A 24,810-nucleotide genomic window follows, 5' to 3' on the forward strand; every position below is an offset into this window, starting at 1 on the left:
TGCTTAAATCCCCGGCCCATCTCAAATCTCCACGATGGCTTCCGCCACGGCCGATGACGCGAAGCGGTTGCAAGAAGCCCAAAGGCTAGCAAAGGATGATCCCGCAAAGGCGGAAGAGACCTACAAGGACATACTCTCGCGAGATCCCGGCGCAAGCGATGCAGCTATCAAGAACTTTGAGACCGCACTCGTGAGCTTAGGGGAGCTGTACCGGGACCACAAGCGGACGGAGGAGCTGGCCGAGTTAATCAAGACGACGCGGTCCGCCCTCTCATCGTTTGCGAAGGCAAAGACGCAAAAACTTGGTGTGATATGAATCCGTAGCCTCCGGCTCAGTGTGCCAGCTAACAACATCTCCCTACACAGTCCGCCAGCTCCTCGACCTCTTCACCACCCTACCCAACACAACCGACATCCAGATCAGCGTCACGCGCTCCTGCATCGAATGGGCCATCTCCGAGCGCCGTGGCTTCCTCCGGCAACAGCTCGAGACGCGACTCGTAGGCCTGCTGATGGCCAAGCGCTCCTACTACGACGCACTAACCCTCATCAACTCCCTCCTGCGCGAACTCAAGCGCCTCGACGATAAGCTCACCCTCGTGGAAGTCCAACTCCTCGAATCTCGTGTCTATCACGCCCTCGGCAACATCCCCAAAGCCCGGGCGGCCCTAACCTCCGCGCGCACCTCCGCCGCCTCCGTCTACACGCCCCCGCTCCTCCAAGCAGGCCTCGACATGCAGTCCGGCAAGCTGCACGCCGAAGACCGCGACTTCAACACGGCGTTCTCCTACTTCATCGAAGCCCTGGACGGCTACCACTCCCAAGACGAGGCCGCCTCGGCGACCGCAGCGCTGCAGTACATGCTGCTCTGCAAGATCATGCTGAACGCTGGCGACGACGTGGCGACGCTCATGAACAGCAAGCACGCGGTGCGGTACGCGGGCAAGAACCTGGACGCCATGAAAGCCGTCGCGCGCGCACACACGCACCGCAGCCTCGAGGAGTACGAGCGCGCGCTGTCGGACTACAGGAACGAGCTCGGGCGCGACAGGTTCATCGTCAGCCACTTGAACCGGCTGTACGACGCCATGCTTGAGCAGAACCTGATCAAGGTCATTGAGCCGTTTAGCCGCGTCGAGATTGAGCATATCGCCAAGATGGTCGGCCAAAATACGCAGAGTGTGGAGCGGAAGTTGAGTCAGATGATTCTGGATAAGGTTATTATTGGGGTGCTAGATCAGGGGGCTGGGTGTCTGATTGTATTTGAGGAGGGCGAGAGGGATAAGGGGTATGATGCCGCGCTGGACACGATAGAGAAGCTGGGCAGTGTGGTTGATGTGCTGTTCGCCAATCAGGCTAGCGTGCTGGAGTAGAGGGACTAGGACGTGGCGGTGTGGGAGTAATGCGTGTGTATGGGTTGGTAATCAGAGATATGGCTGCATAACCTCGATCGCCTTCGTTTAGACGGCAGTTCAGCATGGCATAGGCGGCGTATGAGCACGCGGCGAAATAGGCTTGATACATATCTAGCTGCTCAGCGCATAGACAACGTTCACTTGGCTCTTGTCCACGACTCATTGCATCGTGGGGATTCATGACCATATAGCTTAATGCGGAACACGTTGCGTTTGATAGTTGCTCAAGCACTGTAGCCTAAGTGAACGCTTTTCAGGCTAATTATTATCAAAACCGATCCCATCGAGTCCCCAACCTTGAACTCCTTATGATACATAATATGCTACCAAATTCCTCCAGATAAAAGTTCTCTAACCGAAGCAAACGGCGTTGCGCCGAGCTCGTCAGAAACCCCTGCGCCGCCTATGATTGCCGCACGCTCGAGATTCCAACAACAATGTGGACCACGGGGAAACCTTTCCGGCACAGCTTGCAGCCCGAACGACAATACCAAGCGTACAAACAACCCCCAGATCGAGTCCAACTCTTACGAAGGCTTGGCATGCGTAACAAAGCTCCCCTTGTCACCCAAGAACTCCCCAACCTTGCCCTTCGCATACTGCGAGTACTCCGGCGCGAACCTCGGCGCAAGGCCACCCATGAGGACGAACAGCGTGACGATGATGAGTCCGAAAACAATGAGCTTGCGCATAGCCGGATGCCGGACGCCGTAGTCAGCCCAGGCACGCCCGCCCTGCGAGATGTACTCCTTGAGCTTCTCGGCGCCGAGTTTGTAGTAAATGAGGCCGCCGAGGGCGATTGCGTAGCCGAAGGCCTGGAGGCCGGAGACTGGGTCGCCGAATACGACCATTGACGCGACGACGAGAAGGATATCCTTGAGGACGCCGGAAAGGGTGAGGACGAGCGAGGAGGTCTTGCCGATCTGAGCGGAGGGTCAGCAATAGCCCACTTGACAGCAGCAATGTCGGACACTTACCAGGAAGACAACAGAGACGTTCAGGAGGAATGCAACCAACGCGTTGAGGATAAGAACGAAGATGCCGACGTTGTAGATGTCGGCCATGGTCATGTAAGGAACCTCGGTGAACAAGCACACGATGCCGTTCATGACGGCGCAGATAGGCGCAAAGTAGTAGAGCGAGACAAGTGGGTCCATCTTGAACTCGGCGGAGCTTAGCAGCCGTTGGACCATCACCAGGCGCGTGGCTTCGAAGACGATGCCGAAAACCTGGTAGAGAAAGCCGGTGAGGACGAATTTGATCTCGCCGAAGGAGGCGATAATGACGCCAATGACGATAAAGGAGACGTTGCCGAGGGTCTTCAAGTTTACTGGTGCGACTCCGAGGGTCCAGGTTGCAAGGAGCACGGCGACAGGTGTGGTGGCCTGCAATCATGTCAGTCTGCGCGCTTGAGGGATACGTCCGAATGGAACCTGCCTTGAGCATCTGTATGAAAGCCACACTCAGGTAGAGATACGTCTTGTTACCGCAAATCAAGCTCATGCTGAACATGAGGCCGATCGGCACAATAGCCCGTAGATACACACGCCCGTTCATTGGTACTTTGTGCCTCGAGTCGAGGACCGGGGTGCATCGCGCCAGTATCTGCGTCATGATCGTTGCGAAGGTAAGATGCCATGATGTGAGGAAGATGGCTGAGGCGTGTCAGAGCTGGGCAGGCTGCATTGTCAGAACGTGGGAGGACATACGATAGTCTAGATAATTGTGAGTCCGCTGTCATCTTTCAAGCTTTACATCCTACTTACGAAACTTTGCGGTGTCTAGTATCCACTTATTGAAGATGATCACACTCGAGCTCAGGGAGATCCAGACGCTGTCCAACCAGTCAGAATCACGGTCTTCTGTCAAAGATGTCGCCAAGTCGAGCTAGGGATCACCTACGCGATATACACAGCTGGGTGGAAGGTCGCCTTTGCAGGCTCAGACGGCTTGACGTCTGGGTTGACTACAGGAAGCACTGGGGCGGCGGTATCCCGCTCTCGGTCGCCCGACACCCGCATCTTCTCGTTCTCCGACATTGCTGCTGCGATTGTGTCCCTTGGCGACTGATTTAGGAGGTGAGTGCGTCCGAGGCAAGTGTGTAACGGGTATGCGAGGGATAGCTACGTGGCCGAGGTTGGAATGTGTCTGGATAGACTCGTCGATGGAGCAGTCGCAAGGGCTGCAACAACTGCAAGAAACGAGCGATCGGGAGCACAAAGGCAGGGAAAGCGAGAAAGCAAAGGGCTGGCGCAGGGTCTTGGTCTTGGGTCTTGGGTCTTGGGTCTTTTGAGGGGCGTCGCGATATGAGGCCGAAGTTTCGGGATGGAAGGGGTTTTGCCGGCAAAAAAGACGTAAGGTGTCGGCGGCCCCCCAGGAGAAGAGAGAAGATTGGCGTTTTGTCGTGCAGCTCAACCACTGGAGAGCGGACTCCGATGGCGGGAAGCGGACGCTAAATTAGGTCGCCTGTGGTCAAGCTGCACTGGAAATAAGAACGAAGAAGCTAGAGGTCACGAAAGTAACTATCGCCCCCCCCGTCACTGCAACGGCCATCTCGACGGCCTGAAGGGAGGCTGCAGCGGATGCTCTGCCAGATGGGCGCTGTGCAACTCCGCAATCTCGGCACCCCGTATGGCAGCTTATCTCTGCAGAAGCCTCCCCAGTGTTTGACGGATATGCACAGGGCCCACGGTGCAGGTGGGCATGAGTGGGCCAACTCGGCTTGAGGCTGATGCTTAACTAAAGCACATCCAGCCCCGTAACTCTCCCCCGTACAAGTACGCGCAATCCATGCTAGACGGTGCAGAAATGCAGGGGCACGTACATGATGATCTAAACGTTGCTCAACAGACACCCGCGCCACAAGTCATGATACCACCCACCTCTAAGCAGAGTGCGAGCGGCCAGCGGCGAGCAGCCGACAGTGCGACTTACGGCTTCGTGATAGAGCACCTGCAGTGAGAAATGCAACTGTACCTCGAGTAGAAGGTATGACTCGTGGTTACCTCGAAAGTCAATACGGATGATCACAGCGAATCGAGTGCAGCACGCCCAATGATCTGAAAGTCGTCGGCCCCTTGCTCTGGATGTGCGGCTGCGACGATCAAGCCCTGTCCAGAGCGAATTCTGTACACGAGTATTTTTCGCAGGCGGCAAACCCCTTTTGGAGTGATACCAAGCGGCACCCTACCGCAGCCGAGACCCTGGTCTGACAGGCAAGCTTTGACGGTGCCTATCACCACCTGCACCATATTAAGCCTGAGGAATCTGTCTCCGTCTGCCCCCTTACAACAAGACTCCACACAATTCCCTCTCCAGTCGCCTCTAACGTTAGACACACTCGTTCATGTTGAGCTTGGCTAGAAACACACTGAAAAGAGTTTCGAGCTTTCAAGAACTATTGCAAGGCAAGATGGGCAGCCACAGGGAAGAAATGTTCGTTGCCCGACTTTTTTGCGCCACCTGCCACAAACCGCTGACCGGCCTTTCGCACGCAGAAACGTCGACGTCCTTGTCATCGGCGCTGGTCCAACCGGTCTGGGAGCTGCAAAGCGTCTCAATCAGATTGTATGCTTTTTGCGCGCTGCCCCGTTGCTGCATTTGCTAACTCGCTACAGGATGGCCCCTCATGGCTGATTGTTGACTCGAATGAGACACCAGGCGGCCTAGCCTCGACAGACGTCACGCCTGAGGGCTTCGTAAGTCTGCCTGATATCAATCGGTCCGAACGCGACAATTGACCAGCCTATCCAGCTCTACGATGTCGGTGGCCATGTCATCTTCTCTCACTACAAGTACTTCGACGACTGCATCGACGAGGCCCTGCCGCACGAGGAGGATTGGTACACCCACCAGCGTATCTCATACGTGCGATGCAAGGGCCTTTGGGTACCATACCCGTTCCAGAACAACATCTCCATGCTGCCCAAGGAGGAGCAGGTGAAGTGCATGGACGGCATGATTGACGCTGCGCTGGAGGTCCGGGTATCCAACAGCAAGCCAAAGGATTTCGACGAGTGGATTGTGCGTATGATGGGCGTTGGCATCGCGGACCTGTTCATGCGGCCGTACAACTACAAAGTGTGGGCCGTGCCGACTACAAAGGTACGTATGAGGAGCATTCCATGCGTCGGCGCACCACTGACGTAACCGCAACAGATGCAATGCCAATGGCTGGGCGAGCGCGTCGCAGCACCTGATCTCAAGACTGTGACCAAGAATGTCATCCTCCAGAAGACTGCCGGCAACTGGGGCCCGAACGCGACCTTCCGCTTCCCCGCCCGTGGCGGTACCGGTGGCATTTGGATAGCAGTCGCCGACACCATTCCTAAGGAGAATACGCGGTTCGGCAAGCAGGGTGCTGTCGACAGGGTCGACGCCGATGCTAAGAAGGTCACCCTCGACGACGGCACGACCATCAAGTACGAGAAGCTCATCACAACCATGGCCGTCGACGCGCTCGTCGAGAAGATAGGCGACAAGGAGCTGGTGGACCTCAGTAAGGGTCTCTTCTACAGCAGCACCCACGTCATCGGTGTTGGCGTCCGCGGCGAGCGCCCGGAGCGCATCGGCGACAAGTGCTGGCTCTACTTTCCCGAGGACGACTGCCCCTTTTATCGTGCCACCATCTTCTCCAACTACTCGCCCCACAATCAGCCCGAGGCATCGAAGAAGCTTCCCACCATGCAGCTCGCCGACGGCAGCAAGCCTAAGAACACATCCGCCCAGGAGGGTCCCTACTGGTCTATCATGCTCGAGGTTTCTGAATCAAGCATGAAGCCTGTGGACAACAAGAACATGCTTAGGGACTGTATCCAAGGTCTCATCAACACCGAGATGCTCAAGCCCACCGACGAGATCGTCTCGACATACCACCGCCGCTTCGATCACGGCTACCCGACCCCATCCCTCGAGCGTGAGGGCGTACTTAAGCAGCTACTACCCAAACTGCAAGCCAAGGACATTTACAGCCGAGGGCGCTTCGGAAGCTGGAGATATGAAGTTGGGAATCTTACGTCTCCCCGCTCCCCTGCTGTGTTCTAGCACTAATAGATTTACAGAAGATCATTCCTTCATGCTTGGCGTGGAGGCCGCGGACGCAATTGTCAACGGAGCGGTCGAGTTGACGCTGAACTATCCGGATTTCGTCAATGGCCGATCCAACAGCGAAAGGAGACTGGTTGAGGGCGCACAGTTCTTTAAGAAGAGCATGAAGGGCATTCGGGACCCGAGCAAGCCCTTCAAGCCGTAAGCGGCCAGTCTTGGGTCTAGGCGTGATGCATGTAACGAGGATCTGTTAGGGAAGGCAGGCACATGGTTCGGCAAGAGGGGTTGGCGAAAATGGGTTCTATGCTTGGGTTGAGACCATCGTCCATCTTTTCAGCAGCATTAGAGGTTCTATCGCCTTTAGAGTAAAAGAATCGTAGACTTCTGGAACGATCGTGGTATTAAACATCAGCTCAAAATTAGACAGGACAGCTGTGACGCTGTTCATATCTATTGTTAAGATGATCATGTAGTTGTCCCATCGTTAACTTGCAGGGGAAACACCAATGGCCACAATGGCGCTCTTGATCATCAGAACATCTCAGCCCTTTACTGTCTGAAGCTATACCTTTCAAACTCAAGTCCGGCCTAGACGAAGCCTCCCCCATCCAGGAGGAGCCAAGCGTAAACGGATTGCCGTGTCTTGGGCGTGAAATGGAGCACAACCGCGCATTTAATGTGCTGCGTATCTCAACCTTTGGAAGTCAAATAGGACGTAAATTGATCAAGTTTATACTATCCTACCATGCTCTTACGGGCCGTTTCATCTTGAGACCTTTCGTCGTCACGCCATGGCTCAACTCCTAAACTCAGTAGCGGCTGCCAGCATTGGCTATCAAATTCACCTTGGAGTTAACGAAACCTCCCAGGTCTGGAAGCATTAGCTACTAGCATTCGTTTTGAAGCCACTAAAGCCTCCCGCATTCCGGATGGAAGCCGCTTAAGGTGAATCACCATCCTTAGGGTGCGACATGTACTACAAATTCGTGCGTGAATCCACTGCCTCGCTACGAGAATACCTCTCATGCGTACGCATAGCCAGGAGCCATCCAAAAGAGGCGTTGGAGCACTGAAAGCTACTCGTAGACACTAAGGTGATTGATCCAAAACACAGCTTGTGGATCAAAGATAGCTTTGGGAGATCTATGCACTGAAGGGCTAAATTGCTGAACGTCTTATGCATTCTACCGCATGGAACTAGTCTTATTACTCGCCCTCAACATGATCATGAGTCTAGTTCAGTCGTGGATCTGGTACTGAGAAAGCCAGCAGTCTAGACACTACAACAGACCTTTTGAAAGGCTTTTACGCCTCGCTTCGTCACTCACCTGGTTGACAAGAGTTGTTAAATTCCAAAATCATCATATCACGGATTCATTGTCAATCCTTCGCCGCCATTGCCACGACCTTGCGAGATCTTTCTCATCCATCTCAGGTGTCATGCGGTCCATCCTCGACGTTCTGCTTGAAACGTTGACCAGAAAGCTCCTCCTTATTGAAGGCTCATCATTGAACGCCTCCAGGACAGATTTCGATTGACCGTGTTGCGCTTCCAGTATCCACGGTGTTCTTTTTCGATCTTCAGACGAGGAGTATCTGAGGGACGGCGATATGCTTACCAAAATGCCTGGCGGAGTTGGAACCTTGTGCTTCCCAAAGTAGTCCCTAGACGACTTATTCTCTGTTGATAACGCGAACGCCTTCTGATGCATCGGCTTGTTCTGCTCATGCTCTTGCATGCAAGCCTCGGCTCCGCTACGCAGGGCGTCCTCTTTTTCCTTGTTCATGGAAACCTGCTTGGCTGAGATCTCGCATCCAATCGCCACATCGTTGCGCTTCTTTGCGGTGACTCTGGACTTGCTGAACTTATGGACATTGACGGCGTCCGGAAAACAGGCATGAGCTGTATATTCTAACCCGTGGAGGATGGGCCGTGACCTGACCCTTAAGAGGAGCAAGTCCAGTTCAGTCGCGGTGCTGTACCAAAGATGCTAGTAGCTAAAATGCGGCAACATGCTCTTCGTGATGACCCAGTGGGAACGAATGATGGGTGGTGGTTGACATGGATGGTCAGAAGACGGGACGGTCCGCAAGACATGTGCACTCAAGGCCGTCAACTCCAACAACACGCCGTCGCTCTCAGTCCAGGCTAAGCCCTGTGAGCTGCCGACCACCGGGCTGTTTGACACACTCGCTGCGCACCGAGGTGATGAACAGTGTGGTGGTGGGCCGGCTAGGCTCGATTGGTCTCTCCCCGAGATTGACCTCTGCTTGCTCGGGCGTCAGTGGCTGCTTGCCCTCTCTGCCCTACAGAGCTAGCACAGGGCGACACGGCAGGCACTGCCATTTGTCTATCAGCAGCTCCGCTAGAGACATTACTGATCTCCGCCTTGCAGCCCCTCGGACGGCGTTGTCTCAGTTGGTGGCTAAATCAGCAGACAGCCTGGTATGTGTTGTCTGGCATGTGAACACGCCAACTTTCTTATATTGTCTACCTACAGCGTTGGTATCCTGCCATTTATTTGCTTTTCTTCCCTTTGCTTTCAGTATTTCCTCTGTCTTTCCACAGTCTGTGGACAGTTCGTTCTTACCGCCTTGTCAAAACTAGCGGTGTGCTGCACCTAAAGTAGCCTCGCAGCGCCATCGTTCACGTGCTGGGCACCGCTTAAGCAACGACTGCCCCAACCACTCCACTGGGCAGACACTTGTGTCTTGATTGGAAGATTGCGGTCTTCTCAGTTGCTATTGAGGGACCGTTGCACTTTTCTTGCCTAGTATTACACCGGTTGGGAACTGCACTCGATTAAACATTTCTGTTCCACTACTTTAACCTCCTTCGAGCCCACCCGAACCATTTCAAACCGCTTCTTAACTTCTCGCTCCTCCGGAAAGTTACTGCATCTACGGAGGGCCTCCGCAAGTCAGGCGAGGCCGTCCGGTTCATTCACCATAGAGACCCGAGCACAATCTCGGTACTGGATGGCCGCACATGATTGAACATCGCAAGCATGGTTACAATGTTCTGTCAGAAGAGATGTTTTGGCGCCAAAGACAGCAAGCGGAGAGAAAAGACAGCGGATTTGAAAACTCAGAGCAAGGCCCAGTATCAAGGTCCAGTAACGACTCCCTCAGCGCACCTTGCTTCGGCATCCGGGACTCCCCAAAGCACCGGTGGCAATCTTCAGGCATCAGTAAATCCGTAGTCCAAGTATCGCATCGAAGCAGGACAACTACGTCTGTGCAGCCGAGCTCACACCGTGCCGCAGCCTCCGGAGTGTATCGAGAGCCCTCAGGTCGTCCATCTCAAGAAGCACCTCAAGCAGACCGCAGAGAATCGTCGTCGGCCTCGAAGCAATCTCCCTGGGCTAGCCGTCGACCATCCGCCGCAGCGAGTTCAGATACACGCCGAACCCGGCATTGTTCTACCAGGCGAACCCATGTTTTAAGCAGAGACGAAGCGCTGGCGGTATATCAGCGGAGTTGCAGCATATTCCTGTCGGATTCCTCTTACCCAACCAGTGCAACGACCAGTGCGACGACAAGTAGTTGCGGCTCAGTTCGGAGCAATAGTGTTCATCACACCATGGATAACACCCCATCAATATCCGCTATACCCTGCCCATATCTCAACCGTGAAGACGAAGAGGAAGACGAAGAACCCTTTGAGAGACCCCACGACTGCTCATTCCCCGCAACGAGCATCAACTGGACCTCACCCACCACGCGCCGGAAAGAGTATGCAAAGATCGATCGGTCTAGCAGGGGCATCCGGGGCGTTTTGAGGACATTAACTCCTAAGTGGCTTTCCAAGCCATCGTGGACGCCTTTCTACGACGGAACGAATGACTCGGATGTTGGTAGCGTGCGGCGGTATCGGCTTGAGCTGTCCGACGACGAGGATCTTGCGGATGAGAAGGCTAATGGTACAAGAACCTCCCGACTAGATCGAAGTCGTTCTTGGGCATGCTACTGAACGGCTTGATGTTTTGGTGTTGGTGGCGTACCGGGTCTTTCATGCTGGAGCAAGATACCCCCCGGATTTGATTTCTCATGAATTTCGAGATGTTTACAGCGTATCTAATAATTTCTCACAAGATTCCGTCTAATTGACCTCTACGAAGGAGAGGATGTTTACTGAGGAAGCGGCAGCCGCTTGACCACTCTCCAATGCCATCAAGAAACATCAACAACCAGTTTGCGTGGTTTGAATCTGCACCTTCTGTTCGCTGAAGATGTATCTAATATGTCAGTCCACCTCTCTAAGCACCTAAATACTGTGTTGAGAAGCCCTATGGTCGCGCGCTGTCAAGCGACCGCTTCCTCAGTAGATACCGCGACTTTCGCATGTGTTCGAACCTAATGTATTGACGGGAGGCTCAATCGGGGAAAGCTATGTACAAACATCCTCTCCACAATGTGCAGGCATCTTGCTATCTACATCTCGCTCCAACCTACCTCGCTCATAGCTTCGGGCTCGTGGCTGAGGTCGAAGACTTCGACTCACTACAACCCCCTTGGTAAGCCCACTGTCAATTCTCCAACAAGCCCTCATCACCTACTGTATCTGATCCCAAAACTCCACGATCTTCTCCCCCACCGCCTCCCACTTCTCCAAGCAATGCCAATGTCCACAGCCCTCCAACACCTCCAGCCTCTTAACCTCACTCCCCAACTCCCCAACCATCTTTTTACACCCCTCCAACGGCGCGCTCTTATCCTCCTCCCCCGCCAATATCAGCACCGGCGCCTTTACATCCCCAAACGCCGGCGGCCGCGCGCCAGCAATAACGCGGCAGTTCGAGATATACCCCGCGGCATCCTGCCCCAGCAGCAGCTCGCGGATGAACGCTTTCACGAGCGGCGACGCTGCTTTGCCTACGGCGGCGTAGGGGATGGTATTTGCCATTGCTTCCATGCCCTCTTTCTCAACGAGGGCGATGCGCTTTGAGAAGACGTCTGCGACGGCGGAGGAAGGATAGACGGGGCCGATGAGGACGGCTGCCGTGACGAGGGAGGGGCGGGTGGCTGCGAGGTGGGCGGCTATGATGCTACATCGTGCCCCAGAGCCGCACTCAGCGCCTTGTACTTCAATTGCAGCGGGCTGCGGGAATGACAAGGTCTATAGTCCCAAAGGGTAAAAGGGTAGCTGAAGGGTGCGTCAACCTACCCACCCATACTATGTCCCACAACGACCCCCTTCTCCACCCCCAGCTTCTCCATCACTCCCACCACATCCCCCGCCAGGCTCTCGATGCTCTGCTCGACCTGCGTGTAAGGGCTACGGCCCGCGCCCGTGGTATCGAGGGCTATGCATCTGAAGCCGTGGGCCGTGAGCGCGGGGACAATGGCGCCGTAGTAGTTTTGGCTGGAGCCGAGGCCGTGGATGAGGATGAAGATTTCGCGGGTGGGGGTTGAATCGGGGGGTTTGTGGTCGGCGTAGTGGATGCGTTTGTAGGCAATTTGGAGGAAGGGCATGGTTTTGGATCTAGGATTTCGGTCTATAGTAGGATGTGGGGTACTGTATATAGAGTGCAAGGTCGGTACTCCCCGAGGTCGAGTGTGCGCGTCGACGTCATTGCATGAAGAGGTCTTCGAGCTTTCAACAGCCATGATATTAAGCGGCAGAAGTTCATACGTGCAAGCCGCTACAGAGTGGTATCATACAGCGTTCGGCTGCTGCAGCCCTTCCAGTGTTCCCTTACGCTATGCAACCCAACATCCCGTCATTTAGAAGCCCCCCTTCTAGCCATGAAAACGGCGTAATGCTCTTGAGAAATCCTATTAGGATAGGACAAGCGTACTCTAATCTTACCGTAGCGCCACTAATGCTCGAACCGTTTCAACCAGTAAAAAAATGATAGGACTCGTCCAACCAGCGGCGGGCCCCGATCTCTAAGCCTGTCCATCCAGTCATGATGCGCGTCGGCCGTCCGCCTTCTTAACAAGCGGCACTTGCGTCGTTCGGGACTTTTCCGCTAACAGTGACTTGGGACGAGTATTGTTTGGCGTAGGGTGATTATTCGCCTGGCCTGATTCGACCTGCTCGATGATTTCCTTGGCTAGCTTGTTGGCTTCTTGCTGCAGATGAGGCATTTGCCTGGGCGGTTGCGCGAGGTAAGACTCAAGCAGCGTTTTCAAAGTCAGTGCGCTGGATATGAGTTAGCTAGTGGGCAACGGTAGTCGATGTATAAGAAAACTTACCGGACGGGCTTTGCCAGATAGTTGTTCATGCCCGCTTCTAAGCACTTCTCTCGGTCTCCTCGAATCGCAGATGCAGTCATCGCTATGATTAAGACGCTGCGAACAGTGGGATCTTTGTGTCTCCTGATTCCGCGAGTTGCATCGTAGCCGTCTAGAACAGGCATTTGAACGTCCATCAACACCTGGTCGACTGTCAGAATCGCGTGATGTAGAATCTAGAAGATGAAACTTACGAGGTGATAAGGGTTGCCTTCGGCGCTCGCTCTTTCCAAGGCATCAACAGCTTGCTGCCCGTCACCGAAGGCCTCGCACTTAAAGCCGAGCTTCTGCACAAAAGAGACGGCGATCTTTTGGTTGATGGGATTGTCTTCCGCAACTGCCACTCGGAGTTTGTCCCGCGGTACCTTGGAGAGGTCAATGATCGATGTTTCTGATGGCGTGTTGACGGGGCTGAGCTCCGATGACAGAGGGTGGTCCATTGGGGGCGCAGCGTCCGATTTCGTGGCTTTCTTGAACCTCAACGAGAAAGACACTGTGGTGCCAACTCCTGGTGTGCTTTCAAGCCAAATCTTCCCGCCCATCACGTTCTCGATGATGGCTTTGCAGATGCTCAAGCCAAGGCCCGTGCCTCCATAACTTCGTGATGCTCCGTTCTCAACTTGACTGAAGGGCTGAAACAGCTTTACCCTCGCCTCTTCTGGGATACCAATGCCCGTGTCAGATACCGCGCACGTGATGTCGATGGTGGCTCTGTCTTCTCGGTCGACCTTGGCCATGACAGTGACCTGACCGCGAGCAGTGAACTTGTAGCTGTTCGAAAGGAGATTCATAAGGATCTGATGCATTCGCACTGGATCGCCTAACACGTAAAGATTGGGGTCGATTTCGAGCTGCTCAACTGTCCTTAACCCCTTCTCGAGATTGGTGTAAGACAGCGCCCGGACGACCTCTTTGATAGTGCCGGTAAGGTTCAGTGGCACCGAATACATCTTCATCTTGCCCGCTTCTAACTTGGTGAAGTCAAGAAGATCGTTGATGATTGACAGGAGCGTATCGGCACAGACACGAATGCTGTCGGCAAAGCCTATCTGCTCCGAATCGAGGCTAGTACCCTTGAGAAGTTCACTCATGCCAATGACACCGTTCAAGGGAGTCCGCAGTTCGTGCGACACGTTGGCGAGGAACAACGACTTGGCTTTCGAGGCTTCCTCCTTAAGCTTCATGTTCCTAACTGCTATGCTCTCCGCCTTTCTTGCATTGGCCAGGGCCTCTTTCTGCATCTCCAGCATTGCGGCATTGTTGGCGCTGGCCCGTCCAAGGTCCTTGAAAAGCAGAGCGTTGGCCAGAGAGATAGCTATCTGATTAACGAGCAGACGAAGCACGGTAATGTTGCGTTCCGTAAAGGTATTCGGAGGCCCCTCGAGATAGATACAGCCGAGCAGAGCTTCTGAGCCATGAATGATCGGAAGACACATCACTGCCTTCCCCTCCGGGTTGCGTCTTCGATGTGACTCTGGCACGTTAGAAAATCTCTCATCGTGGAGCAGGTTCTGCACGAATACAGTCTCTTTGAAGCGAAGCACATAGTTTATAACCTGCTTGTTGCCAACCTGATCGTCGACAGTGTCCAATGATTGTCCACCGGAGTAAGCAGTGACACCGTCAGGGTTGCCGACTGCAGCAATGCCCCAACCGATTGAATCGTCCTTGACGGCGATCAACCCTAACTCTGCACTGGTGGACTCTATGATGATCTCTGTCATCTTCGCAAGGAGCCGATCAACCTGTAGCTCTGAAGACAGTACTTGGCTTGACTCGAGGATGCTGGCAAGGTCGATCATGTCTAGTCCCACTGCTGCGAAGCCGCTACCCAGATCACCATGCTGTGCCGTACCTTCGGTTCGGCCAGGCATCCCCGGCGCAAGCCAGGCGTTTGTTCGGTCCACTGATGATTCGGCGCCGAGCTTCTCTACTGTCTGATCTTGGTTTTGCTCGAGCTTGAACAGACTGTTTCCGGTATCGATAATGTCAGTCTGACATCCCGCGTCTATGGTTCTCATGTAAGCGTCTCCTTTCAGTAGCCATTCATATTTCTCGGTGATCTGCTGGGCTTTGCCATAGGCGCCTACTCGCCTGTAAGCCGCTATGGAGTCCGCGGCTAACCGGCGAGCTGGCCTGCGTGCCCCAAAGGTGATGGAGTATCCTGCGTAGAGCTCGTAGATAAGGGCTTCGTCGAGGGTGAAGCCATTTGACTCGGCGTGATCCAGAGCCGCCTCATACATCGAAGTCGCCTTAACGCCTTCTCCCCTGCAATTGGCAAGCTCCGCATCAAGAGTGCATAGCCAATGCCGGTAGTTAACGTCGTTGACGCTTGCGCAGGAGCGTATCTTGTCGATGTACGAACCGACTTGTTGAAGTAGTTCATCCTTGTTTGGACGAGTAGGCTCCCGCCGTAGGATTTCCAAGTAGGACAATGACAGATAGAAGAGATTTGAATATGAGGTTCGCATGCTCCACAAGCCTTCGGACATGGGTAAAAGCTTCTCTCCCACATCAATGGCCTCAGCGATGAAGCCATACACGAAGAGGACGGGCAGCAAGCAGCTTAGATAGAAAGTCTGGGGTCGCTGGGGATTGGGAGAATTTGTGTCCATAAACTCAAGATACCGTGCGGAATCATGCTCGGCATCAGACAAGACATCGCCGGTTCTCCAATTGGTTTTACCTGTGGCCTGTCAGTACTTGAGCGCTCTCTCGCTGTGACGGGACAGCTTACCCTGCAACGCACGCGCAGACTGCCGTACAGACACGAGCATTACACCACCGCGCAGGTCCTGGTCCCAACAAGGGTACTCAGATGGCGCTTCATTAGCGAAAGTCTCTACTTCGGCGAGATCCATGCATGACCACAACTTAAATGCTGATACGATCCCAAGGTTCAGTAACGACAGTATGCGATCGCCAGCCGTTATGGTCGCGTCCAGAGCATGTTCCAATGTTGGAAACTGGTCATTCAGGTGGGTTTCGAGATGACCAATAAACAGAGCGTGAAGAGTTTCACCGCGTCCAACCGTATGCGAATCGACAAATTGATCCAAGAGGCTTTTGCCTATAGTAGCGGTCCGTGTCCCAAGATCAGTCTGGTCAAATCGTGCGACCATAATTGAGGCTAGGTTAATATAGCCTAGTCCCATTTGCGGCACGGTCCCCCTCGTGAGGTGCATTTCAACCATAAGCAAAGTCAACTGGTAGAAGAGCAGGGAACTAGTCCAAAAGGTTGCGCTTATTAGCTCCGCCAGAATCGAACTCGTAGTGAGCAGTACACGGTCTGTGGACGGCGGTCTTGAGAGCAGTGTATCCGTGTCGGCGTCTTTCAAAAGAGCGCAGATCCTATGATACTCAGAGTCGGACGACTCCCAGGTTGTATCCGGAATATCGAAATCCAACTCCTCTAGGCAGTGCTTCAGAGCCTGAAAAGCTGCAGAGTTGTCACCTTTGACTGCATACACTCGCGCTTTCAGGATAAAGCTAGGGGCCCGGTCGACAGCATCCTTGGCGTTGGTGAAAGTGTTCTGTATGAGGCCCAGAGCTGGCTCGAAATGACCCTCGTGCCAATGGCACTCAGCTGTACGCGTATAGAGTCTCAACGTCTCCTCGTAATAGACATCTGGCAGTGTGTCGTCCCAAGGGTTTTTCTGAAGCAGTTTCAAACAGTTTGTGTAATACTTGAGACCAGTGGGGCGTGCTCCAGATTCACAAGCGTTCTCAGCAGCTCGATAGAGGATATCGCGATACTGAACCCTATTGGAAACCCTGGATTTGATGAGATTGACAGCCAAGCAGATATGTCGGCTTCTCAAATATAGAGAACTTGAATTGAGAAGCTTGGAGCTTTTCGAGTCATAGTCTACCATCATCTTAGCTATTACAAAGTGCATTTCGTCTCTGTCATAGTGCTCTGTAAGTGTCAAAGCAGCTTGTAGGTAGCGATCATGGGAAAACCTAAAATGGTCTTCATCCTCGCCAGTCATCAGCACGTAGGATGACAGTGCGCCTTGAAGGGCGTCAACAATGGCCTGAGATCTCAGCCGGGGAAGGTTGAACGAGTCGGACACGGCGTTGTTCCCGCTCATAAGTCTTTTTACAAGGCTGAATGAGAACGAGTTGCCCATAAGCGATGCCCATGCGAGCAGCGACCTGGTCGCCGCAGGAAGTTCCAGTAGCTTTTTTGCGATAAAATCGTTGTTGAGCTGAGAGCCATATGACTGTGATTCAAGCTCAGTAAAAACGCGGTCGAGATTGTACTCCCACAACGAATCTTTCCAATTATAGAACAAGCACTTTTTCCTATGACAGACATCGAGAATTTCCCGCACAAAGAATGGGTTACCGTTCGTCTTCTCCTGGATGACCGCCACGAGCGGCAAGGCATATTCTTTTTCTCTGTGTAAGGTTGCCGAGACATATTCAGCGGTCTCTTCCTCGGAGAATGGGGCCAGTTGGATGTGAGTGGCAGAGCTTACGAGGGACCGCACCTTCTTCGGCAAGGCCTCTTCCTGACGGTAGGTGACTATGAAGACCATTGGGATCTTTCCAGATGCAATGCTCTGAATCAGCTCCACGCTCTCCTCGTCAGCGAACTGCATGTCGTCTATACAAAAGCAAATGAATTTCTGAACAGCTAACAGCCGCAGAACATCGAGATAGATATTAACAAGTCGGGAAGTCTTAGTGGAGCCCCCTGACCGGAGCCACTCTGCGGCGGTGTTGGTTGCGTTGCCGCAATGCATGGCTTGAGAGGACGAAGCACCAGCTCGGGCACTCCGCTGCGGTTGGTTGTTTGGTGAGACACCGGAGTTGGAAAGAAGCCATTCAGGCAGGTCCAGGTAAGAGTGTAGCATCCCCCATACAGGGCCAACGTAAACTCTGATATTGTTGTGGAATTGCGTGGAAACGTCGCTCTCTGAGAATATTTGGCGGAACAAAGAGGATATCACTCGGAGTAACGGATCAAAGGGTACTCTCTTAGCCTGGTCAAATTTCGCCCAGGCAAAATACCCATGACTCCGCGCTGCAGGCTGAATGCTTTGTATCAAACAGGATTTTCCAAAGCCAGCGGCGCCTGATATACTGATGAACTCAGTCCTGGCCTTTCGTTTGAGCTTCTTGACATTCCTTAGTAGTGGGGCTTGGCCGTCCGAAGACGTATTGGCAGGCGTAGATCGCTGCGTGCTGCTGTCAAAGCTTGGATGCGATACTCGACTATCAACTGAGAAATGAGGCGCTGGTGGAGGCCTTACTGCGGTACCGTCGCCAGAGGACTCCGATTTAAGCACGCTCTCCTGCGAGTCCTGCGGAGTCTTATTCGGTTTAGGAGGCGGTGCTGCGGATAAGCCACTGTTGAGTCTGCTTTGCGAGCCCTTCGAGCTTGTGGTGTCTGACAGAACTTCGTCCATTTGGTTGTTGTCGTAACGCGGATCGGAAACGGAGGAGGAGGAGCTGAGAGTGTGAAGATGCTGTGGGAGACTGGTGGATTGCACTTGGCTTACCCTATCTATCGCGTCGATGATGGTTTGCCTTTCCCTCGCGCGCCCAATCTGATGGGAAGGAAGATTGAAGAAGCAGGATACATCTTTTGTCCCAATGCAAAATGATTTGAGCCCCTCTGCATCGCCGTCCATCAAAAACTTCTGGATCTGCTGCAAGTCGTACCTGAGCGCCGACGTAGAATTGTATCTGTCGTCGATATTCTTCTGTGTCATTTTTTGAAGGACCAGAGAGAGTATCTCCGGTATGTCCATTCGCTTCGACGAGGCAGGCGGAATGCGGCGAGAAAGAACACTCTGCATAATCTCCAGTGGCGTTCGGCCTTCAAAAGCAGGCTCACCCGTAAGCATGGTCCAGAAAAGAACCCCCAGACTGTAGATATCTGTCCGACTATCGGGTTCAGCCGGCAGGCGGCCTGTCTGCTCCGGCGCAATGAACTGAAGTTTATGCTCCACTCCAACCTCCCGCGATAACACAGCCCATCCCGCAGACGTCAAGCCGTTCTCAAAGGAGCGAGCGCCGGAACCAAAGTTAAGCATCCTTACAGAGCCAGTCTGCTGGTTGAAATGGAAAGCATCACCACGCAGCTCTCCGTGGACAATGCCCAGTTCGTGATGGATAATCTCAAGGCATCGAGCCGCACCTATTGCAAATGCCAAAAAGGGCACCAGAGGAGTCTGATCGGGCTTTCTCATGCCATATGAGATCGGGCTCCCACTGAGCTCATTCGATGCGCCCCTGTAGAAATTGGGCCCAAATTCTACCAGTTCCCGCAGGTAGTTTTCGCCTGGAGCTTCGAATATTGCGGCGACCAAAGCGTCACCCCCATACCGCGCCGGAAGGCGCACCAGCTCGACTGGGCGGACGAAGTGCTCGCATTGTGGATCGCTCCGGCTAACAATCCGCTTACAGAGTTGAAATTCTCGTTCGATCCGAAGCACATGGCTCGACAGTCTTGCTACTACTTGCACAGTCTGAGACTCTCCTGTTGTAGAGGTGTGTATACTGCTAGTGCTGTCCGATGCTCTACGCAATTCAGGAAGCGGTCTAGTATCAGGGTTGGGAGAAGGGGCACTTTTCTGAGACCCGCTGGTAGCAGACGCTGTAGACGCCGTGTCCTTTGAGGACGGAGTACGGAAGCCGAAGAAGTGCCAGTTGTCGTATGACTGTCCGATGATTAGCTCTACTGTTGCTAGAGTAAACGTCCCCGGCAACGCTTACACTATGGAAAGGCGGCGTTTCCTTGTCCCAGGTATACTTGTCCAACGTGCACTCGGATAAGCGCATCAACAGCTGGCGTATCTCCGGTCCCATCTTGACGAGGCGTGGCTCTAGCAAAGCAAGTCCAGGCGGCTCAAATCATCCTCTCGTCTGTCGCGGAAATTGATGCGCTTGGGCGTGGCTCAACGCAGTCGCACGCGCTACCGCGACGCTCGCATGCTTCGGAGCACGTTCGGGGGGGCTTTGATATAAGGGAGGTAACCAACGGGTCAGGCTCCTGGGGCTCGTGACTTCAGGGCTGCATGCGCCGTCTAGGACCTCAAATTAGGTATTGTTGGCAAAGCACCCGCTGTCGAGTTGTTCCAAAGTCCCGCTTGGCATGAATTGTGCTTAGTAACGCTGTCTACCGTCGGGTGGCCTAGTTAGCTTCTGCCTGCAGGGTCGCGGAACCTAATGCTTGTGATGTCCTCAGTAACGGACTTTCCACACTGCTGGGTTTTGGGGCAACCTTGAATGGATGTCTTTGTTTCAGTTCCGCCTCCCCGGATGACGGCCGCCCAGCCCGCTTTATCAGGCACATCAGGGATATTCCGCATCCCGGCGGATGCGATAAGATCACCATCTCAACGCGTCCACGAAGCGCGACTCCAGCGCGAGCTTCAACTTCAAGGGTGAGCTCTACCGACACGCAACCATACAACGTCCTCTCCATCTCGACCCTACGCGCCTGCCAGTACACAGCGCCCGCAAAACCAGCAGCATTTGGGAAACCCTACAGCGATTTCTAGATGACATCGACGCGCACCAAGCAGGCTGCCCGCAGACGCAAGCGCGAGGATGATGCGGAGGAATACAATTCGGACGGCGGGTTTGTGGTAGATGAAGACACAGAGGATGCGCCCAAAGCGAAGAAGTCCAAGACATCAACCAAGTCGGCTGCAGCACCTAAGTCGGCCGCAGAGTTCGGCATGCAGAAGGACGACAACGGCGACGAATTCTGGGAGGTATGCGCCGCCCGCGAGACGCCCCACCACCGCACAGCAGCTGGAACACGCGTGCTTTTCAAACGCTTGTCGACTAACTTGACGGCCCCTGCTAGATCTCCGGCAAGCGTCGCGTCACTATCTCCACCTTCAAGGGCAAGAGCATGGTCAACATACGAGAGTACTACGAAGCGAACGGCAAGATGTTGCCGGGCAAGAAGGTGCTGCTCGCCTCTATCCTGTTACAATTTTGTCGCGGTTGAGACTAATCTGGAGCAGGGTATCACCATGTCAATCGAGCAGTACAATGCGGTTGTCGAGCTCCTTCCAGAAATTGAGACTGTCCTTACGGGGAGAGGCGAGAAGGTGCTCAGGCCGAAGTACGGCGGCAATGCTGGAATCGCGCAAAAGGACGAGGTGGACGAGGTTTCCCAAGCTGGGGATCAGCTTGATAGCAAGAAGAACTTCGAGGCCACCAGCGATGAGGATAACGAGGACTGAGAAGACACTAACGCGCTCAGATTCAGCTCTGCGGTGAGCTGGATTGGGGGTTCACGTGGACGATGTAACTTGCTTTCAATGCATCTTGATGCCTCGCATCCACCGGGCGCGGCGTTGGCCAAAGGTTCTCAGGGGCTGGAGTTCACAGTCATATCGGGGTTTCTTACATTTCGTGTCGCGTTATGTCTGGCTTAGGATACCCAAAAAGCGCTTGCTGATACTGCGGGACTGTAACCTACGTAGGCGGTTTTTCTCATTTCGTCAAAGCTCCATCACAGCGACCTCACTGATCCGGCCCTAAGTATATGGATCCGGACGGATGGTGTTTTCTTGCATCGGATATGCGGCAGATGCGCCGTTAAGGTAAAACAACCTGGACCCGAATCGATACTCAGGGCGTTCCAGTAAGTTCCATGGTTCGCGGCGGACCAATCTTTACCTTGACAAGCGAGACAGCAACTGCAGTTGTTGTTCCCGTATCAAAAGGCTGTCGTAGTTACTAGAAGGAATGGTCAAGTCAACGAACACCAGTTCTTTCTTCCTTTCACTAGCCTAGTGTCGTCGTGAACAAGCCGAGTTGCTTCATAATTTTCGAGTTTTGGTTCGTGGAATCGCTACCGGTAGTTGGAAGTCCTGTCTGAGCGACTGAGTAAACTGTAGGAAAGGACGTTTTCTGGAACCATACTTTATATCACTTTCACAATTACATAAACCCCCACCTCTACCCTCTTCGTCCTTCTTTCCCTCACCTTAAACCGGAATTCAGAGCCCCAACTGCTTGAAGATCTTTCTAGTCTTGCATCATCGACTTTCTGAGTCTTAGCATCAATATTGTACCTACTTGCTCCAGACATCAGTATTCCACAATGGGGCAAAGTGATGCCACCAACGTATTCGCGCAGTCCACGCTTGCCTGCGAGCACAGCGCCATGTCGCTGGAGGCTCCTGAACCCGCGATGCCAGCTCCCGGATTCTTGCACCAAGCGCCGGTCATGCAGTTGTACGCGCCTTCCCCAGTGTTCGCAGGCCCCGTCATGTTGCCGACGGCTCCTGGCCAAGTCGCACCTACCCAAAAGCTCCAACAGCAGGTGTGCTATGCGCTACCATACTCGACGACGCCTTCCATCGGCCTGCAACCCGGGCAACAGTACTTTGAGCAATTGTCGGTGCAGCTCTCGACATCGTATGGGGGGGCACATCACGCCCAATCACCCTACAGCAGCTCGTATCCAATGAACAACGCGGTGAACAACGCGCCGGCATGGCACTTTTACAGCACTTACGGTGCACCGGTGTACGGCAGTCCCTACGCTCCAACTCACGATCTTCCTCCCGCCTACACCGTGCATCCTCCCACTCCGATCCACGACATGAGCAACCATCCCTCTCCGCACGCCGGTCCTCCCTGCACTAGCACAGCGAGGCCACAACCGCAAAGCCAATACCAGAACCAGAATCAGAACCGATCGCGCTCGCCGTACATGCACAGCCCGTACATAGAGCGTGGCCGTCCGCGCGTCGACTCGAAAGACGACAAGCAGCAGCCCGCACCGCCGCACCCTCCACCCACAGGCTACGGGCGCTCGTTCGCAGACACGCAGCATGCTTCGCTGCGAGGCACGGCCCAACAAGCGCCATCGCCTCTTCTCACGCGCAACAACGCGCCCTCTCCGCGTTTGCCGCCTTCGCCGTTTCCAACGCATAGTGCCGCGCCTAGCTTACATCCGCCGCTGAGTGCCACGACGCAAGCGCCGCCACCACCCTATCCCGCGCACTCCATTCCGCCCTCACCACGTTCATACATGCTGCCGGCACACCTGCAACCAATTAAAGATGGTCGCTGCGTCCCGCCACCCATCCCACGCCCTCACGAAGTCCCCGAACCGGTGTGGGAGCTGTGGATGGGCGTCGCGCTGAACCAGTTCATGAACGAGCAGCCGGAAACGGCGTACCAGCAAGCAGTGCGTCAAATCCGATCACAGGTCAAGTGGGAGGAATGGAAGAAGTGGGAGATGTACAAGGAGGAGCGGCTGGGGCCGCGGCAGAACGCGCAGCTGCAGAGGCGGGATACGCGGGTGAGGACAGGGGGTCAGGATCAGGCGCGTAGCATGACCATGGCCATGAGCGATGCAGACGGCAAGGTGGAGATGTTTCATAAGGCAAGCTTTCCGGACATGGCGGTGCTTGCGGCGGAGGAGGAGCGGACGGTAAAGAAGAGTAAGATGCAGCAACAGTCGCCGGTGGCGCCGTAGCGAGGGATTCGAGTGCGGGCCAGTGAACATCGTGGTGGTCTTCGGTTTTTGACAGCGTTGCCGGGAACATGGGAATGGCGCTAGCCTTTTGGATTCTCCGTCTCTGGTCCAAGATCTATCCGCATTGTGTGAGGCACACCTCTGGCAGAGTGGTAGGATTTGGCGGGTTCAGAAGAGGCACGTTATGCAGCGATACCACAGAGTACATGTTAAAGTTCGACGTCAGATAAAACATGCGAGGCTTTCAGTATTCTTTTCCAATAATGACAGCTAGACAAGATATCGGGAAAGGGTTGAAAGGGGTAAGGTTGATATATTATGCGATTTGTGGTCTGAACGCGCCTATGCTGCCGCATTGCGCAGTCCAGCACTTCAGGAGAACGAAAACATCTTCCTACCGCAAGTAGCATCATACACATCCACATTCGACGATGGCCCATCGACATGCTCCCCTCCAATCCAGGTCTTTTTCACCTGGTACTTTCTTCGTGAAATAACTTGAGATAACTAGGTTACTATCTTTCCTTGAAATCCCAACTTGCGTAGCCAAAGCAGCAGGTTGGCAACAGATCACTTGAAACAGCAGCAGCAGCAGTTTTCTGGCTCGAAGGGTGATCGACTTGACTTGACAACCATTTAGCATTGATGGCTAGAATTATTGGAAAATATCAGAGGAGACTCTATGTTCTGCCGCTGCTGGAGACATGTTCTTTTACAGCTTTTTGTTCTTCGGCTGCACCACTGACAAGCTCTTTTAAACCCTCTTGACTTGTACCGTAGCGGAGTCCCTCGAGTCAGAGGACGAGAGTGTTCCTCGTTATCCTCCATGTGGCACTATACATTTCAATATATTCGATATGAAGAGGGTGGAACTTGGTGAGCTTTGACGACTCAAATGTCCAATTCCACTTCGATATGCAATATCCACGGCTTCAGGTAGCGGTGGCATGCAGGTCATCATGTTCCCTGTTATTAGCGTTCGTCGTCTTCGGCAGAGGGGGTTTTTAAGTATCGCTCGCAGTCAAGCGCGATACCGCATTTCTGGGCGGCCTGTACAGTAAAGCACCTGTACCATACCTGGTAGGCTAGCGTGACCCGTTTCGCACAAGCTTAGCATGCGTAGTAAAGTAATTGCTAATAATAGGCTCTTAAAGCTCAGCCTTGTGTCCCGCATTCCGGTGTCACTAAAGGCTTCAAGCCGGGAGTCAAATTCCTGTTCACAGCCGATACATCACCTTCTCAACGAGCACTCAGGCGGTTTAGCCGATCCTCCCGCAGAAGCCACATCGTGGATCCCGTCTTGAGCCTCAACGCCTCACTGTATTTCCTTGTGCCCTGAGGATGAGCGAAACTGATAGTTCGGCTCTCGGAGAGGGCGTCGGTAAGAGAACGCCGCATATACGAGCAAAGCTTGGCCGCTAGCTTGGCAGTCAGGTATCTCCATTGGATTAGAGTGCGATCTCCGCAAAGGATTTTCGAAGCGGGGGACGGTGTTGAGCCAATCCAGCCTGATTGATTTTAACATTTGTGCCTTCCGCCTTTTACCCGCCGGCCCCCACGAGCAGCTGGACGCGCGATGGAACAACTCTCCGCTGCTCATCCGCAGGATGTTGGTGCCAGGTAATTGGACTCTCTTGCATGCAG

General features: G+C 53.9%; 8 protein-coding genes across 8 annotated transcripts; 5 read left to right on the forward strand and 3 right to left on the reverse strand.

The window, feature by feature from the left end:
• Positions 1-34: 34 nt before the first annotated feature.
• W97_07367 (26S proteasome regulatory subunit N6) lies at positions 35-1,373 on the forward strand (the record flags this gene model as incomplete). The annotated part of the gene is made up of 2 exons (XM_007784997.1): positions 35-305; positions 367-1,373. 2 exons carry the CDS (start codon positions 35-37, stop codon positions 1,371-1,373), a joined length of 1,278 nt encoding a protein of 425 aa, XP_007783187.1.
• A 569-nt stretch (positions 1,374-1,942) lies between these two features.
• W97_07368 (uncharacterized protein) lies at positions 1,943-3,454 on the reverse strand (the record flags this gene model as incomplete). The annotated part of the gene is made up of 5 exons (XM_007784998.1): positions 1,943-2,338; positions 2,393-2,800; positions 2,877-3,070; positions 3,182-3,249; positions 3,318-3,454. 5 exons carry the CDS (start codon positions 3,452-3,454, stop codon positions 1,943-1,945), a joined length of 1,203 nt encoding a protein of 400 aa, XP_007783188.1.
• A 1,373-nt stretch (positions 3,455-4,827) lies between these two features.
• W97_07369 (uncharacterized protein) lies at positions 4,828-6,666 on the forward strand (the record flags this gene model as incomplete). The annotated part of the gene is made up of 6 exons (XM_007784999.1): positions 4,828-4,850; positions 4,913-4,982; positions 5,033-5,113; positions 5,169-5,519; positions 5,574-6,330; positions 6,476-6,666. 6 exons carry the CDS (start codon positions 4,828-4,830, stop codon positions 6,664-6,666), a joined length of 1,473 nt encoding a protein of 490 aa, XP_007783189.1.
• A 3,378-nt stretch (positions 6,667-10,044) lies between these two features.
• Positions 10,045-10,434, forward strand: W97_07370 (uncharacterized protein; the record flags this gene model as incomplete). The annotated part of the gene is made up of 1 exon (XM_007785000.1): positions 10,045-10,434. One exon carries the CDS (start codon positions 10,045-10,047, stop codon positions 10,432-10,434), a length of 390 nt encoding a protein of 129 aa, XP_007783190.1.
• A 582-nt stretch (positions 10,435-11,016) lies between these two features.
• Positions 11,017-11,936, reverse strand: W97_07371 (uncharacterized protein; the record flags this gene model as incomplete). Its single annotated transcript, XM_007785001.1, has 2 exons — positions 11,017-11,509; positions 11,629-11,936. 2 exons carry the CDS (start codon positions 11,934-11,936, stop codon positions 11,017-11,019), a joined length of 801 nt encoding a protein of 266 aa, XP_007783191.1.
• Positions 11,937-12,658: 722 nt separating this feature from the next.
• On the reverse strand, positions 12,659-19,523 carry W97_07372 (uncharacterized protein; the record flags this gene model as incomplete). The annotated part of the gene is made up of 4 exons (XM_007785002.1): positions 12,659-12,844; positions 12,896-15,371; positions 15,405-19,375; positions 19,431-19,523. The coding sequence occupies 4 exons, from the start codon at positions 19,521-19,523 to the stop codon at positions 12,659-12,661; spliced, it is 6,726 nt and encodes a 2,241-aa protein (XP_007783192.1).
• Positions 19,524-20,218: 695 nt separating this feature from the next.
• On the forward strand, positions 20,219-20,914 carry W97_07373 (uncharacterized protein; the record flags this gene model as incomplete). The annotated part of the gene is made up of 3 exons (XM_007785003.1): positions 20,219-20,434; positions 20,530-20,634; positions 20,693-20,914. The coding sequence occupies 3 exons, from the start codon at positions 20,219-20,221 to the stop codon at positions 20,912-20,914; spliced, it is 543 nt and encodes a 180-aa protein (XP_007783193.1).
• An 866-nt stretch (positions 20,915-21,780) lies between these two features.
• W97_07374 (uncharacterized protein) lies at positions 21,781-23,166 on the forward strand (the record flags this gene model as incomplete). The annotated part of the gene is made up of 1 exon (XM_007785004.1): positions 21,781-23,166. One exon carries the CDS (start codon positions 21,781-21,783, stop codon positions 23,164-23,166), a length of 1,386 nt encoding a protein of 461 aa, XP_007783194.1.
• Positions 23,167-24,810: the final 1,644 nt, after the last annotated feature.

The sequence above is a fragment of the Coniosporium apollinis genome, assembly GCF_000281105.1.
Source record: "Coniosporium apollinis CBS 100218 chromosome Unknown supercont1.38, whole genome shotgun sequence".
Taxonomy (NCBI): Eukaryota; Fungi; Ascomycota; class Dothideomycetes; genus Coniosporium; species Coniosporium apollinis.